This window comes from Nothoprocta perdicaria, unplaced genomic scaffold, assembly GCF_003342845.1.
Source record: "Nothoprocta perdicaria isolate Ctin4 unplaced genomic scaffold, notPer1 scaffold_315, whole genome shotgun sequence".
In the NCBI taxonomy this organism is placed as follows: Eukaryota; Metazoa; Chordata; class Aves; order Tinamiformes; family Tinamidae; genus Nothoprocta; species Nothoprocta perdicaria.
The window spans coordinates 256,708-275,533 of NW_020455550.1; the positions used below are offsets into that span (position 1 = coordinate 256,708).

At 39.5% G+C, this 18,826-nt stretch overlaps 1 protein-coding gene across 2 annotated transcripts in view; it reads left to right on the plus strand.

Moving 5' to 3' along the window:
* The first annotated feature begins 1,081 nt into the window (after positions 1–1,081).
* The window catches only part of USP9X (ubiquitin specific peptidase 9 X-linked), a 76,206-nt gene continuing 58,461 nt past the window's right edge, over positions 1,082–18,826 (plus strand). The window contains exons 1-10 of one of the 2 annotated variants that reach the window (XM_026042839.1): positions 1,082–1,322; positions 3,053–3,198; positions 3,515–3,594; positions 10,002–10,114; positions 10,634–10,852; positions 11,950–12,065; positions 12,216–12,467; positions 12,545–12,683; positions 14,399–14,551; positions 17,634–17,738. In XM_026042839.1, coding sequence (XP_025898624.1) covers positions 1,227–1,322; positions 3,053–3,198; positions 3,515–3,594; positions 10,002–10,114; positions 10,634–10,852; positions 11,950–12,065; positions 12,216–12,467; positions 12,545–12,683; positions 14,399–14,551; positions 17,634–17,738 — 1,419 coding nt within the window. In that variant the 5' untranslated portion in view covers positions 1,082–1,226. The remainder of the gene's footprint in view (positions 1,323–3,052; positions 3,199–3,514; positions 3,595–10,001; positions 10,115–10,633; positions 10,853–11,949; positions 12,066–12,215; positions 12,468–12,544; positions 12,684–14,398; positions 14,552–17,633; positions 17,739–18,826) is intronic. The other variant, XM_026042840.1, reaches the window with a different exon arrangement.

Sequence of the window (18,826 nt, forward strand, 5' to 3'; positions counted from 1 at the left end):
TTGTGATGAGATGTCCTAGTAGCACAGTTAAAAAAACAAAACAAAAAAACATGCATAGTGTTACAGCATAAATTTTTCTCTAACCTGTAAATTTGAAACTATTGCTGGTTGAATCAAGAACTTAGCAGGACCAAATGAATCATTCTGAAAGCTCAGATTTTTTTTTTTTTTTCTAGCACCGTTCTTATTTTTTTAATATTCTGAGTACTGTTGTTTATGTAGTACCTGGAAATCTGTGAGGTGTCCTGGAAAACTGTTTTGTCTTCCTGGTGTAAGGCAGTGCCCTGTGGTACCGAGTGAAGTTACTGGTGTAGTCGCTATGGTTAATACAACTGTTTATTTCTTAAATGATACAGAGTAAAGTTGAAATACGTGGCGATTACTGAACTGCTGGTATGCCAGGATTACAAGATTAGCATATAAATTGGGCATCACCATTTTCTTCAGATAGTCCCCTAACATACTTAATGGGGCTAAGATGGGCTTTGCGTTGGGCCTGAGAGGTCAGCAGAGCCAGGCTGCCCTAGGCAAGGGCTGGAGGAAGGGAATAGTGTCCAGGTGTCCTTGACGAAGACGTTGGTCTGCAGGATCTCTACTGATGTTAGCTGAGCCAGCAGCCATCTCCAGTGACTCCCTTCAGACATCTGCTGTTGGGCAGTGTTGGGACAGAATATTGGAAAAGATGCTAAGTATGGCTGTTTGTTCTTAACTAGGTTCATGTCCATGCTTAAATCAACTGCTGAATTTCATTTTAAGAGCTTTAAAAGTTCCTGTTGCAGTTGAGCAAGACTCTTAAGAGTGAACAGCTGCATTCTGGGAGAGACAGGGTTGGTCTCCCGGTGGTCTAAGGGTAATGATCTGTGTAATCTTTATTTGCAGCACAATCATGTTAAATTCCTTCAAATGTTGTCTTTTGAGGTCAGCTGTACTCAGTAAAAGGAATACTAAATTTAAAAATAAAAGATTCCTTATGCTGTTATCTTTTTATAGTTTTCTTTTCAAAATGTGGATTATTTTGTTGCTGTTGTTAATGCATGTGTCATTAATGGCATATTCTCTTTCTTTCAGGTTATGCAATGGTCTCTGCAAGATGGCATGTTCTTGAGTTGGAGCTTTTTAAGGCAAACATATGCTGGTACTTCAACTTTACTAAGCGGACTATAATTTCTTCTCTCACAACAACTACATAAGCAGACAAAATTGCAAAGATCTGCCCTGTGTCGAGTATGACAGCCACGACTCGTGGCTCTCCGGTAGGAGGGAATGACAGCCAGGGCCAGGCTCCCGATGGACAGTCCCAGCCTCCCCTCCAGCAGAATCAGGTACGGTAACAGTCAAGTTACGTAGAAGTACAATATTACTTCTTTAGACATAATGTTTCTGAAATATGTTTGAATAGGGGTTTTTGTGTATTCCTGGAGAAACCTAGTCACATTAGGTATTCTTTTTCAGTCTGGAAGTACAGAAAGAATTTAAGAGATGAAGGCAGTGCTCTTGGCAAAGTAGATATTGTTAGGGAGCACTGCATTGCCAGGGGTGTTCCATTTTCAGGCCGCGGTGTAGCTCTTTCAAGAATATTTCTTGGAATGATGTCAGAAGCTTCTTCAGAACCACGTTATTGACTTGCCCGCCACAGGTTGGTAGCGCTGCTTCCCGTGAATTCTGTTTATGCTCAGTTCTGCCTAAAGCACTTTATGGATAAAATAGCTTACAGGGAGGTCTTGAATGTTTAATATCAGCTTCAGCTGGCTTTCTTTTCACTGTAGTAAATGTCCTGAATCACAAATAGTTGGGGTGGAAAGAACCTTTGGAGATGGTGTCATCCAGCCCCGCTGCTCAAGGAGGGTCAGCTAGAACGAATTGCCCAGGACTGTGTCTCATCAGGAATCAGATAGCTCTGGATGAGACTCCATAACCTTTTTGGACAAGCTGTGCCAATGTTCAACCAGCCTCCCTGTAAAGAAGGGTTTCCCTTATGTTCGATTAGATTTTCCTATGTTTTTCCCAGTTGGTGCCTGCTGCCTCCATTGGGCACCACAGGGAAGAGTCTGTCCTAGTTTATTTACACCCTGCCATCAGCTTAGCTTGGCAAAAACAGTGCAGCTTGGAACAGTTTAGCATGATTCTTGTGAACAGGCTTTCAGAAAGAAGCAGAAACTTCCAAATTTACTGTGTCATAATGTGATGATTCCTAAACTTGGGGAAAAAATAGCACAAAAAATGCATTTGAACTGCAAGTAAATCCAGGAAAAAAAGCCCACTTTTTAATTTGCGGTGACCGTGATATTGCTTTGAATATCGTAAGGTTTAATGGTTGCTCTTTCATAAGCATTGATTGTTCTTCTACAACATATTAAAAAGGGTTTTTATATGTTGGTCCCGTGTATCCTACTGAATCTCACTCTTTTAATGTCAAACTTTTTTGGGTTCCTTGTCAGTCTGTGCTATTTCTGTATACAAATAAGCTTGCAGCCACAAAATGCATTTAAACTGGCCCATCAAAATGTGTTTAATGAAACTGCTCTGAGGTTGCTGAGGAGACAGCTTCATAGACAGCATTTACATGTTTTACTTATTATTGGTTAATCTATGTAAAAAGTGTTTTTGTGGATCGCCCTCGATTCTTCTGTGCTACAGCTGAAGCTTGACTTCCTGCCTAAACCATCCATCCTCTTTAGAACATTTCTAAAAAACCAGAGCATTCCTGTAGTCTTTGTTTTCATCTCTCGATGGACAGTCCACTGAAATTAGGAATCTCTTACCAAAAAAAAAAAAAAAAAAAAAAAAAGAATTAAAAAAAATGGCAACAAACAGCAACAAAAAAAATTCTTTTCCTTTTTAGGAAAATAGCTTAATTTTTAACCTGTAAAAGTGCAATCCTTCTAGGAAAATTTAACCCTTCTTTTTTTTGTTGTTGTTCTTGCTAAATCTAAAATACCATGATTTTGTTCTGTTCTATGGTAACAGATATTTTCTTCTTCAAATGTATGTTTGAAACAAAACGGGAAGGAAGAATACCAAAACTTAAGTATTTTTTCCTTACCAATTTTAGACCTCATCACCTGATTCTTCGAACGAGAATTCCCCGGCTACCCCGCCTGATGAGCAGGGCCAGGGGGATGCTCCACCTCAGCTTGAAGATGAGGAGCCTGCGTTTCCACACACAGACCTGGCCAAGTTGGATGACATGATCAACAGGTAATTCCGTACTTTTTGCATTTTTATTTCTCGTCAGGTCTTATGTGTGCAAATACCTTGATATGAGAAGCAAGATTACTATGTTTTTGTTTCATTGGATTTCCTGAAATTTAGTGGGTTAGATTTATAAAGAAAGGGGGCACCAATCAGCCTTTTTTTTTTTTTAATTTGGATTTTAAAAGTAGAGTCCCCATGAGTTGATTTTAAAAAAATGTTTTACTCTGTTCTAAAGTATGAGACTCCATAACTCCACACACAGAGCCATGGATTCTTTACTTTAAGAAGCAGAATTAAAACCCTTTTTCCTTCAATACAGGCCTCGATGGGTTGTTCCTGTGTTGCCGAAAGGAGAATTAGAAGTTCTTCTAGAAGCTGCTATTGACCTGAGTAAAAAAGGTAGGCTGAAAAGTCAACTGCTTCTTATTAGACCAGTGTGTAAACGCTTGGCTGATAGTTCTTTTAAATCTTTGATGAAGGTTTAAAAATGCTTATTGCTCTTAAAACCCTAATTCTAAAGATGGTGTCTTGCAAAATTTTATATATATATATAAATATATCATAGAATCATAGAATCATAGATGCCGAAGGTTGGAAGGGACCTCAGAGGTCATCGAGTCCAACCCCCCTGCTCACGCAGGGTCACCTAGAGCACGTGGCACAGGGCTGCATCCAAGCGGGTTTTAAAGATCTCCAAAGAAGGAGACTCCACAACCTCTCTGGGCAGCCTGTTCCAGTGCTTTGTCACCCTCACAGTGAAGAAATGCTTCCTTAAGTTCCTGTGGAACTTCCGATGCTTCAGTTTGAAGCCATTTCCTCTAGTCCTATCCCTGCCCACCACTGAAAAGAGGCCGCCCCCTCCTCCTCACTGCCTCCCTTGAGGTATTTATACACGCTGATCAGGTCCCCCCTCAGCCTCCTCTTCTCCAGGCTGAACAGACCCAGCTCCCTCAGCCTTTGCTCATAGGGCAGATGTTCCAGGCCCCTGATCATCCTGGTAGCCCTGCGCTGGACTCTCTCCAGCAGCTCCACATCCCTCTTGGACTGGGGAGCCCAGAACTGGACACAGTCTCCAGATGTGGCCTCACCAGGGCTGAGTAGAGGGGGATGATCACTTCCCTCGACCTGCTGGAGACGCTTTTCTTAATGCACCCCAGGATCCCGTTGGCCTTCTTGGCCACCAGGGCACACTGCTGCCTCATGGTCATATATATATATATAAGGTTTCTAGACCAGAAACTTTTAAAACTATTGCTGTAGTTAGAAATTAGGTGCCTTAATATGAGCATGGAGGTTGAATAAACTTAATAATAATCAATCCTGTCCTACCTGTTTCTGTATTCGCTTCAGTATCAAATCTAGTCTTTGTAAAAAATATTAAAGCAGAAATAACTTTGAATTTTTAATAAGTTACCAACCTAGCTTTCCAAATGTCTTGTCATAAACTTTTGTTCAAATCTGAAATATATATGCTTTTAAAATTCTATTTGTTCCTAATATTCTCAAGCATGACTTGCAGAGTAGTAATTCTTGAAACTAGGGCAGTTCCTTCTCAGTATTGTGCATGTGTTTGCTAAATTGTACTAGTAAGAGTGAGAAAATTTGTCATATGTTGTGCAGAAGTTTTGTCTTGCTGGAAAGTTACTTTGGTCTGTTGTTGTAGTCAGTATTTGTTGCCTAAGTATATGAGTAATATCAAAAGTCAGATAAATTTTCTTCTAGGGTATCTGCACTTACGAGCTTTTTAATTTTACTTAAAGTAACTCTTTTAACTGTGACATAATTGAATCGGGATGACTTGATGCCCATGATACTAAAGATTATTTTTGAACAATTCCAAGAATAAAAAGCTGGCTGTGGTCATGAAATTCTGGGTATCCTGATAATGAAATTCTGAGTATCCTGATTATGTTCTGTGCGTGTGTGTCTCCATTTTGGAGTGCTCGCTCGCTGAAGAACTATATGACAGAGTGAACACTTGTGATAGGATCCTGACCTGCTGTTGCCCACACTTGATTCGTTTGCCAGTTACCTTGGGAATGTAGGTAATTGGCATGTAGGTAGAGCTGGTAGGAAGCTTTAGGTGCGTGTAGCATTTTTAAGATACTGCATCTGTTCAGGAGCTAAATAAATGGTACCTTGTGGAAGGAGAATGCAGCCATTTGTGTGTTTAGGCTGTTTCAGTAGAGCAGAAAGGAATAAATTCTGATTTATGGGAGAGGAGAGCCGCGTACTGTCATCCATGTTGTACATAGTAGAAAAAAGTCATAGAAAAGGCATTAATGCCTTGATGCATTGAAGTATTAGGAGCAGAAGGAGATTTATGGCTCCTGTAACATCCATGTACTTCCACAAAGCACCACACTTGGCTTTTGTTTTGAGGACTTCAACTATTTCTGGTTTTTTTTCCCTTCTTTTGAAATTATGAAAAACGGGGAATCTGTTCAAATACTTCATGCACTGTGATTTTATTAGTTTGACGTCCATTTCTTAAAAAAAATGTTTGGTTTTATTGAATTGTTTCAGTCATGCTCTGCTAGATGAATTCCTATGTGTGGACATATGCAAAGATTATTGGCTAAGGAGAAATTAAGGAAAGGTGCTAGATATAGTTGTTCTTTAATAGTTTTATCTTTTAGCCACGTTGTAGTTTTGGTTTGGCTTTTTTTTCCCTCATTACTTGAATTTACAAGGTGGCCAAGGCGATCCTTTTCCAGGAACAGTCAGTGCTCAAGGAAGTAAGGTGCTCCCTGCCTGTAACTGATTTTTTTTTTTTTTTCCCCCGTGTTGTTCCAAACTTGGTGGCCACCATCTATTTCAGAGTTCTGTATGTATAGAAGCGATGCTTGTATAAGACTCTTGTTAGTAACTTGTTACTAATTATGTTCTTATTACAGTGAGGTCTGAATTTGGGCAGCTAGCTATCAGTCTCTAAGCATTTGTCGTAATCTGACAGCAGAAAATGAAACAGTTGAATTACATAAATTCTATTTCAATCTGTGGCTCATTCAACTGCGAAGTGTCAGAAACTCCTTTAACAGGCTGCTACACTTTTTCCAAGCAAGGTTTTCTAGTTGGAGTTCTGTGGTTGTTTTTATTCCAAATACTGCCAGTAGCCATAGGTATTGCCTTTGTGAAGTGACTGTGGGCTAGTTGTTTTCTGTGTGGCCCTCTCTGTAAAATAGGAGGGATGTTTATATCACCTTTAGATAGTTCTTGAAATTATGACTTAAAGTACTGTATAAGAATTAAATTTCATCGTTACTGTGTTCTAGTGAAAGGAAAAGATTGGACAGAGTAGCACAGATTCTGCCTAGACTATGGCTTGCATTATTGTCATGCAGATACTTGTTTATGGAACACACATCTTTTTGTGTGTAGGCACCAGTACATGTATCATTAAACGAGCTGTAAGAATATCAGGTGATAATCTGGAGTCACTTCCTAATTGGGGGGGGTGGGGGGGGGAAGAAAAATTGTGCCTGACAGGAAGAACGATGTTCATTTTTGCATGATCATCTTGGAATACTTACAGAGTGTTTGAAATAGAGAGATTTGCTTCAGAAATACATGTCCTAGTAAGATGGACGCTGTACGTTTAGGAGGAAGAAACTGTTCATGTTGCTGCTGTTGTTTTAATAGGTTCAGCCTTTCTTAGAAAATCTCCTCAATGTCTTTGTGGACTTTCTCTGCCTTTGTGAGTTTTGTTCTTCATAATATTTACATCTGGCTTTTAACCTGGTGCCAAAACTTGCCAGTGCAGCACACACAGGGGAGATGCAAGGCAATCCTTACAGTGTAAAGTTCATTCAGAGTGGAGTGAGATTGCACCTTAAAGCTACAGCTTTGGTCCCAAGTCTTCATTTGTTGTGGGGAACTTCTGAGTGGGAAGGAGAAGAGAGGCAGGTTGGGGCTTCTCTCACAAAAAGGGCTTGTGTGAGCACCAAAGCTAGGCCGCCCAGTAGCAGGAGTTGGCGTCTGAGCATCTGCCTTTCTGTGGAGTAAGCGTTGCCTATGTTTCCAGGACTGTATCTCCTGCCTTCTGCTGAAGTACTCACTTTCTGCCATCTTTCTAAAGCAAGGACGGACCGTTTTGGCGTTCCTGACTTTCCTGGTCGGGCTCCCGGCCTAGAGCCAGTTCAGTGGAAAGAACTACAGCAGGGTCAGGGCTCTTATCTGCGTGTAGCAGGACTTGAATCCCCCTGCTGATTAAGAGTTCTTGAATGTCTGCCAGAGGTGCTTTGGAGCATGTTGCAAGCACAGGACGTAGCTCCTGGGGGCCACCTTGGCTTGCCCAGAGCACATGACCTGTTCTGCAGGCCTGGGCAGCCCTTGCTGAGCTCCTCAAGGGAGGGTGTCTTTGCTGCCTCACGTGAGGCCCAGGCCTGAGGGGGCTTTGGTGGCTCAGCACAGGGCCAGTGCAGCCCTGGCATGGCAGCCTCCCCAGTGCTGCAGTCAGGAGTGCTGGGAAGGACTTGGCCCGGTCTGCCTGGGGCTGTGACGCTCCCATCCCGCGCTGCCGCGTGCCCTCGGGTACGTCACAACTGCTGCATCTGCGCCCAGAGATTCGCTGGGCTGGAGCGGTTCCGCTCTTGCAGCAGGGTTAATTCCCAGTCTTCCTCTGCTGTGCAATTTATCTGCAGACTGGGCTGTTCTGAAGTGTAGATTCAGAAGTCAAATGGCCCCTTTATTCCTCTTCCACCCCGTCATCACAAGTCCCATGTTACACATGACCTTTTCATATCCACTTTTTTCTCTCTGCATGATCTGCTTCCCCAGCCTTTCTCTGAATAGTTACCTCAGAGCAGTATACCAACTTCTCTTCTTTTTTTTTCCTTCCTTATTCTTTCTCAGCCTTCAAAATGAGAAAAGAAAAAAGATGCTTGTGATCCTACCTAAAGGATCAATAATACTGAGTCTGATTTAAGCAGCAAACACCAGGTGAAGTGTAGTGGCTGTTCCCCACTGTGCTTCTCTTTGGATTGCTGCTGTCTCCTCTTCCATCCTGCTGTCTTTTAGGGCTCCTGTGCCTTGCTTTTGATGCAGCTCCTGTCCTTGCAGGCCGCCAGCCTGGGTTCCTTCAGTGATTTTCTGCTGTTGCTTGAGCAGTGTGGAGAAAGCAGAAGAAAAACAGTCTGAAATGAAGCATTGGGTGCCCACATAGCCAGGAATAACACATGAATTTTCTGAAGTTTTCCCATCTTCCCTCTCTTTCAAAATCCAGTGAAATTCAGCAAGGACAGTGTATTTTGCAACATACTCTGTTTTAGGTTTTACTAAAATTTGTTTGAAGTGTCTTGCTGGCCAAAGCTGGCCCACCATCGTGGGAGCAGATTGTGCCAGAAGCGTTTCAGGGCATTGTGGTGGCGCTCTATGGCGCATTAAAATAAAACCACTTGAATATCTCCTAACTACCTCATTTGTATTCAAGAATTAAATTTGCTGTTACGTTTAAGTTCAAAAAGGAGTATTTCTCCTTGATTCATTTTAGATATTACTACAAATAACTAAGTTTTAGACAATGTGATCTCTTCTGTCATGTTGTTCTTGTTGTGGTTTGTGATCTTTTAATACTGGGCTTGCTACATGAAGTGTAGGGGTGCCGAACTGACCCACACTGTAAGCTATGTATGCAAAAAAGTGGTAATTTGATGTTCAGCAAGCTAATATGTATTATATGCCTCTTGTAGTGGTGAGAGGAAAGTCTAGAGTAGTGCTCAAGGAGATGGTGATGGTGGCTTTCGATTTGCTTGAGAGCTGCACCCACCATTACAGGCTCACAAGATGTATTAAAAACTTTGGGCAACTTTTATGGTGTGTAATAACAGGTAGATTTTTTTTGAACACTTTTATATGGAACCACTGTACATTTGCTTTCTACTACAAGGGACAAACTAGATAACATAGGTCAGTCTCTCCCAAATCTGCAGATCTCTGTGTCTAAAAATGTCATGTTGGAGCATACAGGCTTTTCTGGCAGTACTTTCCAGGCGTCTGGACACTGTTGCGATCCATGAGTGCTGAGATCCGCTGGCTGAACTTGCTCTGCGGAGAAGCTGCAGGTTACGGTGAGGTTGCTGTGAAGTGCCCGGTGGCTTTCACTGTCTGCAGCTGTCATGTTGACATTGACTGTATTTTTCTTTCAGCTTCTGGCACTATTAAAAATTTTATCTTTTGAAGGGAAGATGCAGCTTTCTTGTAATATTGCAGTTATAAATAATGCCAAAGGATAAAAAATACTAAAAGAATTTGGAGGACTCTGCTTAAAAATTTAAAATTGGAATGTAAGGTCAACTGTGAACACCAGAGTCGGTGTTTGTCTCATGCATTCACCTTAGAGGCCTAGGGCAGTTTGGGGTCTAGGTATGGTGTGTCCTGTCAGCAAAACTGCTGCAGTAGGTCAAGTTACAGTGTCAGTCGAAGGGGTGGTTATTTATTCTTGCAGGTCAGTTGTGTCTGGGAGACCTGAGAAGGTCTCACTTCTCGCTCACTGAGTTTTACTGGTAGTAGCTACATAAGAGACAACATCAAAGAATGTGTAACTAAAGATGAGAAGTTAATTATCTCTGTAGTTAGTCTTGCTAGTCTAACTTAGAGTGTTAAAAGCATGAAAACAAATCTTTCAGTTGCTTTTACTTACAAACAATAAGTTCATCTCTTTCTGAGGTTCTCTTTTTAAAATGATACTGAAACTTTGAACACGAAGGGTTGAAGTCCAGATCACTGCTTCTAGCGTTTTAAAGCTCACATAACAACTATTTGTGCTGTATATATAATGTATTTTTTCCTTTTCTGTTTTAAAATAGGCCTTGATGTTAAAAGTGAAGCGTGCCAGCGATTTTTTCGAGATGGGTTGACAATATCTTTCACAAAAATCCTTACGGATGAGGCAGTGAGCGGCTGGAAGTTTGAAATTCATGTGAGTTTCTCAATTGTATTTATGAAAAAGAGAGCAACTTAAATGAGAATGGAAATTGCGGAGGTCCAGTGTTATTTTAGAAAATCATAGGAACAGATAACTGGGAGGAGAGCTGCCGTATATACATGATGCTTGGGAGGAGCATTTTATCCTTTTATGATCATTTTTTCATCTTAGGGTCTTGCTGGTTTTGGAAGGACATAAAAGACCAGAGTATGGGGAAGAACTGAAATTTTTGATAAGAGCAGCTCTTGCTAAGTGCGTTGATTGCTCTTCAGCCAGATGACTAGAGACTTAGTTCAGTGGTGATTCATGAATATCTTGATGGGTGGAGAAATAAGAAATTGAATTTAAGCTGAAAATAGGTAAAACTTTGAAGCCTTTTTTGAGAGGATGCGCAGATGAAAAGTATTGTGAAGCTTCTGTGCTTGCCAGGTACGAATGGTATAGTTTTGTAGTTAGTGTTCGCATTCAGTCATCCGTCTTACTGTTGTTTCTGTTGTTTGCTTCCCTTGATAGAGATGTATCATTAACAACACTCATCGCCTAGTGGAGCTCTGTGTGGCCAAGCTGTCCCAAGATTGGTTCCCCCTTCTTGAACTTCTTGCCATGGCCTTAAATCCTCACTGCAAATTCCATCTATACAATGGCACCCGTCCTTCGGAAACAGTTCCTGCAGGAGTCCAGCTTGCTGAAGATGAGCTTTACGCCCGTCCTCCTGACCCCCGGTCACCAAAGGTATGCCAACTTTCTCAGATATGTATTTTTAATACATATTTCTGCTTTTATTCAAAGTTAATTACTTGCTAACTCTTATAAAAGGTGTTCTTAGAGGGGAAGAAGATATATCTGATTCTGCGTCCCGCTGAAATTTTGCTGCTTTTGGGTCTGTCTTGATTATGATTTAATCTGCCTTTCCCCTTCTCTGTAACTCTTCTCAGTTTTTGGTCCACAATCAAACTCTCACTTTCATATGCTCTGTTGTGGTAGGCTGGCCCAACTCCATTTGAGCTGCTGTCCCTGCTGTGTTAATTGGCTTGCTTGTTTGCCAGTTGATAGATTAACCTTTTTATTCATCGTGATTTTATAGGTGACATACTTCTGAGGAGCAGATTGACTGGTAAAAGCAGTACTTTCCTTCCTTCTTTTCATAGGCCTAATGATGGGAGGAACATTCTTCAGGGGCCATACAATGTTGATTGATTTATTTGGGTTTTTATATCTGCATTCAAAATTATGTTGCTGATGGCGTCAATCTAATTCACATTGCCCTTGAGTTTAGGGTGCGTGCGGTGGTTAGTTTTGCATGTTTGTTTTGTTTGCTTGTTTTGTGGAGCTGCTGGCTCTTGAGATGCAAGAATTGAAGAGAAAGGCGTGGACTTCATTGCATTGCTAGCCTGGTTTATAAAAATGTTGTTACTGCTTTTACATGCAGCATTATCACTTCCAGGAGCAGAAGGGAATATCAGAATCATCGTGCTTTCTGTAGTAACTTAGCAGGGCAACCTGGATCTGAAGTACAGGCATTTTTATTCTTATCTTTTTTTTTATTCTTACCTATTGGATAAATTTCCTTGAATAATTAACGTATACAGAATCTGTTTTATGATGCCACGATGACCTAAGCTGGTATTGCCTATTTATAGCTATTTTCTTAAAACTGAATGTACTATAAAGACTGACTGTATAGACAAATTACTTGTTAATTATGTTATGTTTTATCACAGGACTTCCTAAAGGCTTGGAAACAAAAATTTTCTTAGTAGCAATTACTTAAAAGTATTTCTAATCATTATTTCTAAGGAAGCTGAAAATCACTATTCATTGTATTTCAGGGTTGGCTAGTAGACCTTATCAACAAATTTGGCACATTAAATGGGTTTCAGATCTTGCATGATCGCTTCATGAGTGGATCAGCATTGAATGTTCAAATAATTTCAGCTCTTATCAAGTAAGTCTTTTTAATAATAATTCACATATTTTAGCATTTTTTGTGTTTGTACAATTTCTTGAATATATTGCTCCTTCCTGTTTTGAGAAAACTTAGCTTTTTTTTTTTTTTTCCCCTGTGATGCTGATCAACCCCTTCTTTCTTTCTTAGGCCATTTGGACAATGTTACGAATTTCTAACGCTACACACAGTGAAGAAATATTTCCTACCAATTATAGAAATGGTTCCTCAATTTTTAGAAAATTTAACAGATGATGAACTGAAAAAAGAAGCAAAAAATGAAGCCAAAAATGATGCTCTGTCAATGATAATCAAATCTCTAAAAAACTTAGCGTCAAGAGTTCCAGGACAAGAAGAAACTGTAAAAAACTTAGAAATATTTAGGTTAAAAATGATACTTAGGTAAGATGCTATTTCTAATATACGGTGCCACTTTTTACTTTTTTTCCCAGGCTTCTTACATGTAATTTCTCTTACAGATTGCTACAAATTTCTTCTTTCAATGGTAAAATGAATGCACTAAATGAAGTTAACAAAGTAATATCCAGTGTGTCATATTATACCCATCGGCATGGTAATCCTGAGGAGGAGGAGTGGCTCACAGCAGAAAGAATGGCAGTAAGTTCTCCTTGTCGCAGAGTTTTGTTGAACAGACTTTCTCTCTTACCCTTTTAACCCTTCAACACCTCATGGTCCTGCACACTCTGTAATTTTCATGCTTCGTGTTATAAACAGCAGGTATCACATGTTATAGGAAGAAGTAGCATTACACGAGGTAGTCTTTGACAGAAAGGCAGCAGTATTTGTTTCCAGGCTTCTTTTAGTGCTGCTAAAAATAATGCTTTTAAAGGAAAACATGGAATAGAATGATATTGATACAGTATTGGAAAAAGGAAAAAAAAAATCCAAACAAAAGCAGATGTGATTGTTTAGAAACCTCGCTGCCTCCGCACCTCAAAATTGAACATTCATTTAAATAGGGTTCTATTCATTTTTGCACTAAGAATTCCCATTAGAGAATTTTAAGTTACTGCTCTGATTTTCACATTTGAGCATCTGAATTGTTTAGAAAAATAAAATGGATCTGCATTCATTGGTAGAAGATGTTCTAGACATCACATTTTATGTTTTTTAAATATAGAATTTGCATATTTTAATACTATTTTGCTTGAAGGGCTGTTTGGAGGAACCGTTAGTTTATATAGTTTTTTTTTTTTTTTTTTTTTTTTTTTTTTTTTGTGGTGGAAAGACAATCCTAGCCTAGCCTGAGAAGGCGGACACGTGGTTAAGCTGGTTTAAGCCAAAATTGTTTCAGATCTTCATGGGACTTAATTTTATTAAATTAGTTTTTGCTCTGTTCTGCCTCAGCTTTGTGACTGACCTCCTCGTGTGAGGTTTGTAATCTGCAAAAGAGCTACTGCCAAGAGGCAATTATGGCCAACTTTGACCTTTTCAAGAAGTAGGAGGAAATGACTGTCTCTTTACACACTCCCATAGTTTGCTTATCTCAGATAAGCTGATCTTCATTGAAAACACTTAGGTTGAAATATTTCATGAAAAACTAGTTTGAATGTTGCAGGTCTGTAAGCATGGGCAGTGTGTCAGGAGGTTGATAACTGTGTGTGTTTGGGAGGTTTTGGTGCTTAGAGCACATGCTGCTTTCCTTCAGTCTGAACAAAACATTACATGATTCCACATGCTTTATTGGGACATACTGTTGAAAAAGTTGCAACTAGTTATATATTGTGGGCAGTTTGGTACAGATAGGGGCACTGCAAGGGGGAAAAAACCTATATTTTTTGTATTATTTTATGTTTCAGTGTTAGTTTATGCTCTCTTGACAGATTGTATTGTAGCCATGCCAGAAAGGCTACAGTGTCTTCTAAGTGATTTGGGTTTTGGTATTAAATGATTGTTAATTGTAAGAAAAAAATTGTCCTTCTTGAAGAAAATAGTTAACTGTTCTTCTTGTTGGCTTTTTATATTTGAAGCTATTTGAGCATTGTTGTGCTTGGGGTTTATAATTTTAACGTGCCTGAAAAAGTGTTTTCCACCGTATGTTACAATGATGAACATACTGGGATGTTTTATATATGTATGTGTATGCATATGCACGCACACACACACAAGTTCTTTGATTTTCCCCCTTAAAAAAAAAAAAATCTCAGAAATAAGTGCCATCCTCTTGTGCTGCATCTTCCTGATCTCTAGCACATGGGATAGTGTATACAAAAACATTAATTCATAACAGATTAGATTTTTTCTTTTCAGCTTAACTGTCATCAGTAGTACTTCAGTAATTTGAGGTGAAACTGTTTTATTTTTATGTTCAGGAATGGATCCAGCAGAACAACATTTTATCAATTGTATTGAGAGATAGTCTTCATCAGCCCCAGTATGTAGAGAAATTAGAGAAGATTCTACGTTTTGTCATCAAAGAAAAAGCCCTCACTCTGCAGGATCTTGACAACATTTGGGCTGCGCAGGTAAAGAATTAACTTAATTCGCTTCGGAGCAGGAGCGATCTTGTTCTATGCCATGGTTTGAAGTTTAAGTCACAAATGGCATCTACGTGAGAACCACGGTTTGTGAATGGATAAATGCTAAATTTCTTATGTTTTAAAAATTGTGCTTCTTATGCTCAATATAACCAAAAAAAAAAAAAAAAAAGGAAAAATTGAAACCAATGTCATTCTTTAGACCTTAGAATGGACTTCTCAATGTGTTTGGTAAGTAAGAACAGTACACAGTTTACTTGAATAAGGTCTGTGATAATACTGTTTGTTTTCAGCTTATGGTATGTATACCTTGCCAGACTATCTTGTAAGAAGCCTGCAAAAACAAAACAAACTTTGAGAATTCAGTTTGTCGTTAGGCAGCCTGCGAATGGGGACCCCTGAGTAAGTTGGTTTAAACCAAATTGTTTCAGTTCCGGGGAACTGAACACGTAGTGCCACCATTAAAAGGCAGGGAAGGGATAATCTGGCCCGTTAGCTGCAAAGTAAATTATAGAATCACAAAATGCTTAAGGTTGGAAGGGACCTCAGAGGTCATCTAGTCCAACCCCCCTGCTCACACAGGGTCACCTAGAGCACGTGGCACAGGGCTGCATCCAAGCGGGTTTTAAAGATCTCCAAAGAAGGAGACTCCACAACCTCTCTGGGCAGCCTGTGCCAGGGCTCTGGCACCCTCACTGTTAAGAAATGTTTGCTTAAGTTCCTGTGGAACTTTTGGTGCTTCAGTTTGTGGCCGTTTTTTCCTCTAGTCCTGTCTCTGGCCACCACTGAAAAGAGGCCGGCCCCGCCTCCTCACTGCCTCCCTTGAGGTGTTTAGGAAGAAATCTTCTGTGGTCTCAAATGCTTGACTTAGTTCGCTCACTTCTTACCCTTTCAATAAGATAGTTGCCACAGTGCGATTGCTACAGGTTTGTCTGGCATTTTCCATGTGAAAGTTAAGTCAGTAGGACGCGTTCAAGTAGGTATTTGCACTGTTGCTTTGGCTGTGGAATTAAAATAAGACATAACAAAAAAGGGGAAGTCTCTAAATCTGGTCGTATGAGATGATTTTTAGCGACTTTATTACTCTGCCTGTAGCAGTTTTCAGAAGTTCTTGCTAAGTAATGGCTTCTAAGAGCAGCTGGAGTGTGGAATCAGTAGAGGGCAGTTGATTTACTGTGTAGCTTTATGTAACAGGCAGGCTATTTTCGCTCTGGCTCAGCGCAGTTCTGATGTGGTTTTGCTTTCAGACTGGAGCCATTATGTTTCTGCCTGCTTTAGAGGGCAAGCAAACGCAGGTTTCTACTTGATGATACAGATATGCCCCGAGAAGCTCAGTATGCAACTGGAATAAAAATAAGTAGTTCATGAGAAGTAATAAAATCATGCTGCTCCAGCCTTTAGAAAGTCTACTATGAAATTTTATTGAGCATTTTACGTTGTCTTACAAACCCAACACTCCCAAAGTATTTTTTTTTCTTGAGCAAGGGATAACCCTCAAAATCAAGGATTAAATTAGTCTGTTGATTTTCAGGGAAACATCTGGTTGGAGAAGTGAAACTGCAGAGCATGATGTTGGGGTCCGATTCCTTAAACTTAGGACGAAGTCCTAGACTTCTTAGTCCTAGAGCGTTTACTCAGAACACAGCACGTGCTTCCCTGCCCGCTACAGCGAGCTTACAGTTCACATGGCAGGTTTCTTGCCTCCTCCTGACCTGCTTCCCTGCACCTCTGGCCCTGGTCTTGTCCTGGGACGTGTGTGCTCCCTGCTCTTGCTCTGCTGGCACCCCCAGTGGCCCTGTGGGTTTTTCTCCTTGTTTTATTTCTGTCGCAGGTGCTCCCTCTGCCCTGTATGCTCCCAGGCTTTCTTCCCTTGCAGGAAAAGGTCTGAAAAGAGGGGAAAAAAGGTGACATGATTTGTAAAGTTGAGTGATACAGATGGTGTTTGCTATTTTCCTCTTTGTACTCTGATCCATAACATGAAAAAGAATGCTGCTGTTATTGTTATTACAAAAAAAGTAAATTTAGGGCATATTTAAAAAAAAAAAAAAAAACAAACACCATATAGCATATGAAAAAAAAGCTGTTGGTTTCTTTTTCATTGTTTTCAAGTGAACAACTCATGCTAGCTAGGACATAAGTTTCAAAGCTGGTGCATCTGTTTTTAAGTGTCTGAGACTTATTACATCAGAGTTTTTTGTTTGTTTTTTGCTTTGTGTGAGTCTTCACTTAAATTTTCACACAGTAATCAGCTGCTGATTCACTTAGCCCCAGATTTATTTTTTAATAAGTGTAGAGCACTGAGAGATGTGTTTTTCCCATCTGGGAGTTCAGGAAAGATATCTTTTCCTCACCTTAGATTAAAATTCAGTTGTTTTTCTTATTTGTCTTCATCCTTAAATGTTAGAATTGTGCTGTACTCCAGAATCTCATTTTAAAGTGGTATTTAAGATAACAGCCAAACATCTTGCTATAGCTAGTTATACTGTTAGTTATTAAGCTGCTGTTGAACTTTACAGTGCTGACAGTGATTCTGTTTTGGTTTTAGTGTTGTTTTTTTTTCTGCTCTTTGTTGTTTTGGTAATAGAATGCTTTAGTTAGCATGAGTCCACTAGCACAAAGAAAATGCTCTAAATATAAATACTGGAAAAACTAAAAAGCAATTTACATCTTGAAACAGTAACATTTATTGAAGAAACAGGTTTTGTGTGTTTTTTCTCAGAAAACAAAACGTATATTAAATTGAAATTATTAATGGTTAAAATGTACCATTAGACTTTATCTTCTGCTGCCCCAATATGTTGTTTTAAAATCTAAATATTGTAACATTGCAGTTTTTATATTGTATGCCTGTGTACACATGTGTCCCTGGTTGAATACATATGTATATAAGCTGAAATTAAATACTGTGACTTGGCAGCTAGTTGATGCTGTGAGAGCAGCATGGCAGTTCTTGCTCGCCACCACAGACGGTTCTCCTGTGGAAATGACTCCGGCTGTCATAGCACGTTTCTTGGTATGGATTGCTGCAGATGTGTAGGTTTTTTGGCTTATTTGTTTATTTTCTTGACAGGCAGGAAAACATGAAGCCATTGTAAAAAATGTACATGACCTCCTTGCAAAGTTAGCCTGGGATTTCTCTCCTGAACAGCTTGATCACCTGTTTGATTGTTTTAAGGTAACTTTGTGTGTTTTGCAAACATGTATTTATGTTGCATATTTCCAGCACAGTTTTTGATACGGATGCATGGCTAACAGAATTGTGACATGCTTTCAGTGTTTACTTTCAACTCATTTTAGATACAGGCAGTTTACTTGGATTAAAGACTTAGTTCTGTGTGTGGCAGCAGTCTAACTTTGATATTAAAAATGCTAGATTCAGTTATATTTGACTATGAAGATTTACGGTGTTCAGTTTAGTTCCTGTCTGAAGCAAAGATAGTTTGCTGACAAACTGACAATTCTGATAATTCTGTTTTTTTGGTTTAGCGGCTTTCTCAGAAAATGCTCTTTCATTGAGTCTTGTGGGCTTGTTGATTGTCACTTGACTAATCTGTATACTGAACTTCTCAAAATCTTTTTTTTTATGCTTTCTACATTGTGTTTCAAATTAAGTGTTAAGGGTTTATCTTCAGTATTTTCTTCACAGTTTTAAAGTAGCTTTTGTTTTGTTTACCAGATATTGCTCCTCTGTGTGTATATGTCAAAGAGAGAGATCAAGGACTTCCTCCCTCCCTCCCCCAGTTTCCTCTCTGTCGTGTAATAATTTTACCCTGTTTAACATAAACATAAAATGAAGCAGTCTGAGGAAGAAGAAAATGTCATACACTTTTGAACACGTGATTTGGCTGAAATCAGTGCAGTAAATGATCTGCTCCTGGAAGGCGGCTACTGTTCCACTTTTTGAGGACAGTCTTCTACACTAGAAAACACAAGACAGCTTTGTAGAATTCTGTTTTCTGCTTTTAGATATCTTTTAGAGATGTTCTTTGTATTGACTTGGATATAATTTGTGCATAAATTAGTGAGTCTCTCCTAGGCCTAATATAAATACAGGCCTGTTGCTTGGCAATCTAGATACTCAGAAGTTCTATGTGGAAAACATTATCATTCATGTCTTACACTGAAAGGTGGATATGAAGTAATGTTGTATTTGTAACTTATTCAGAAAACAATTAGTTTGATGCAGAGAAGATTTGTTTTGGCCAGATACAGAGGCAACAATTATATTGTATGCACTAGTGATTATGATTAATTTAAGAATTG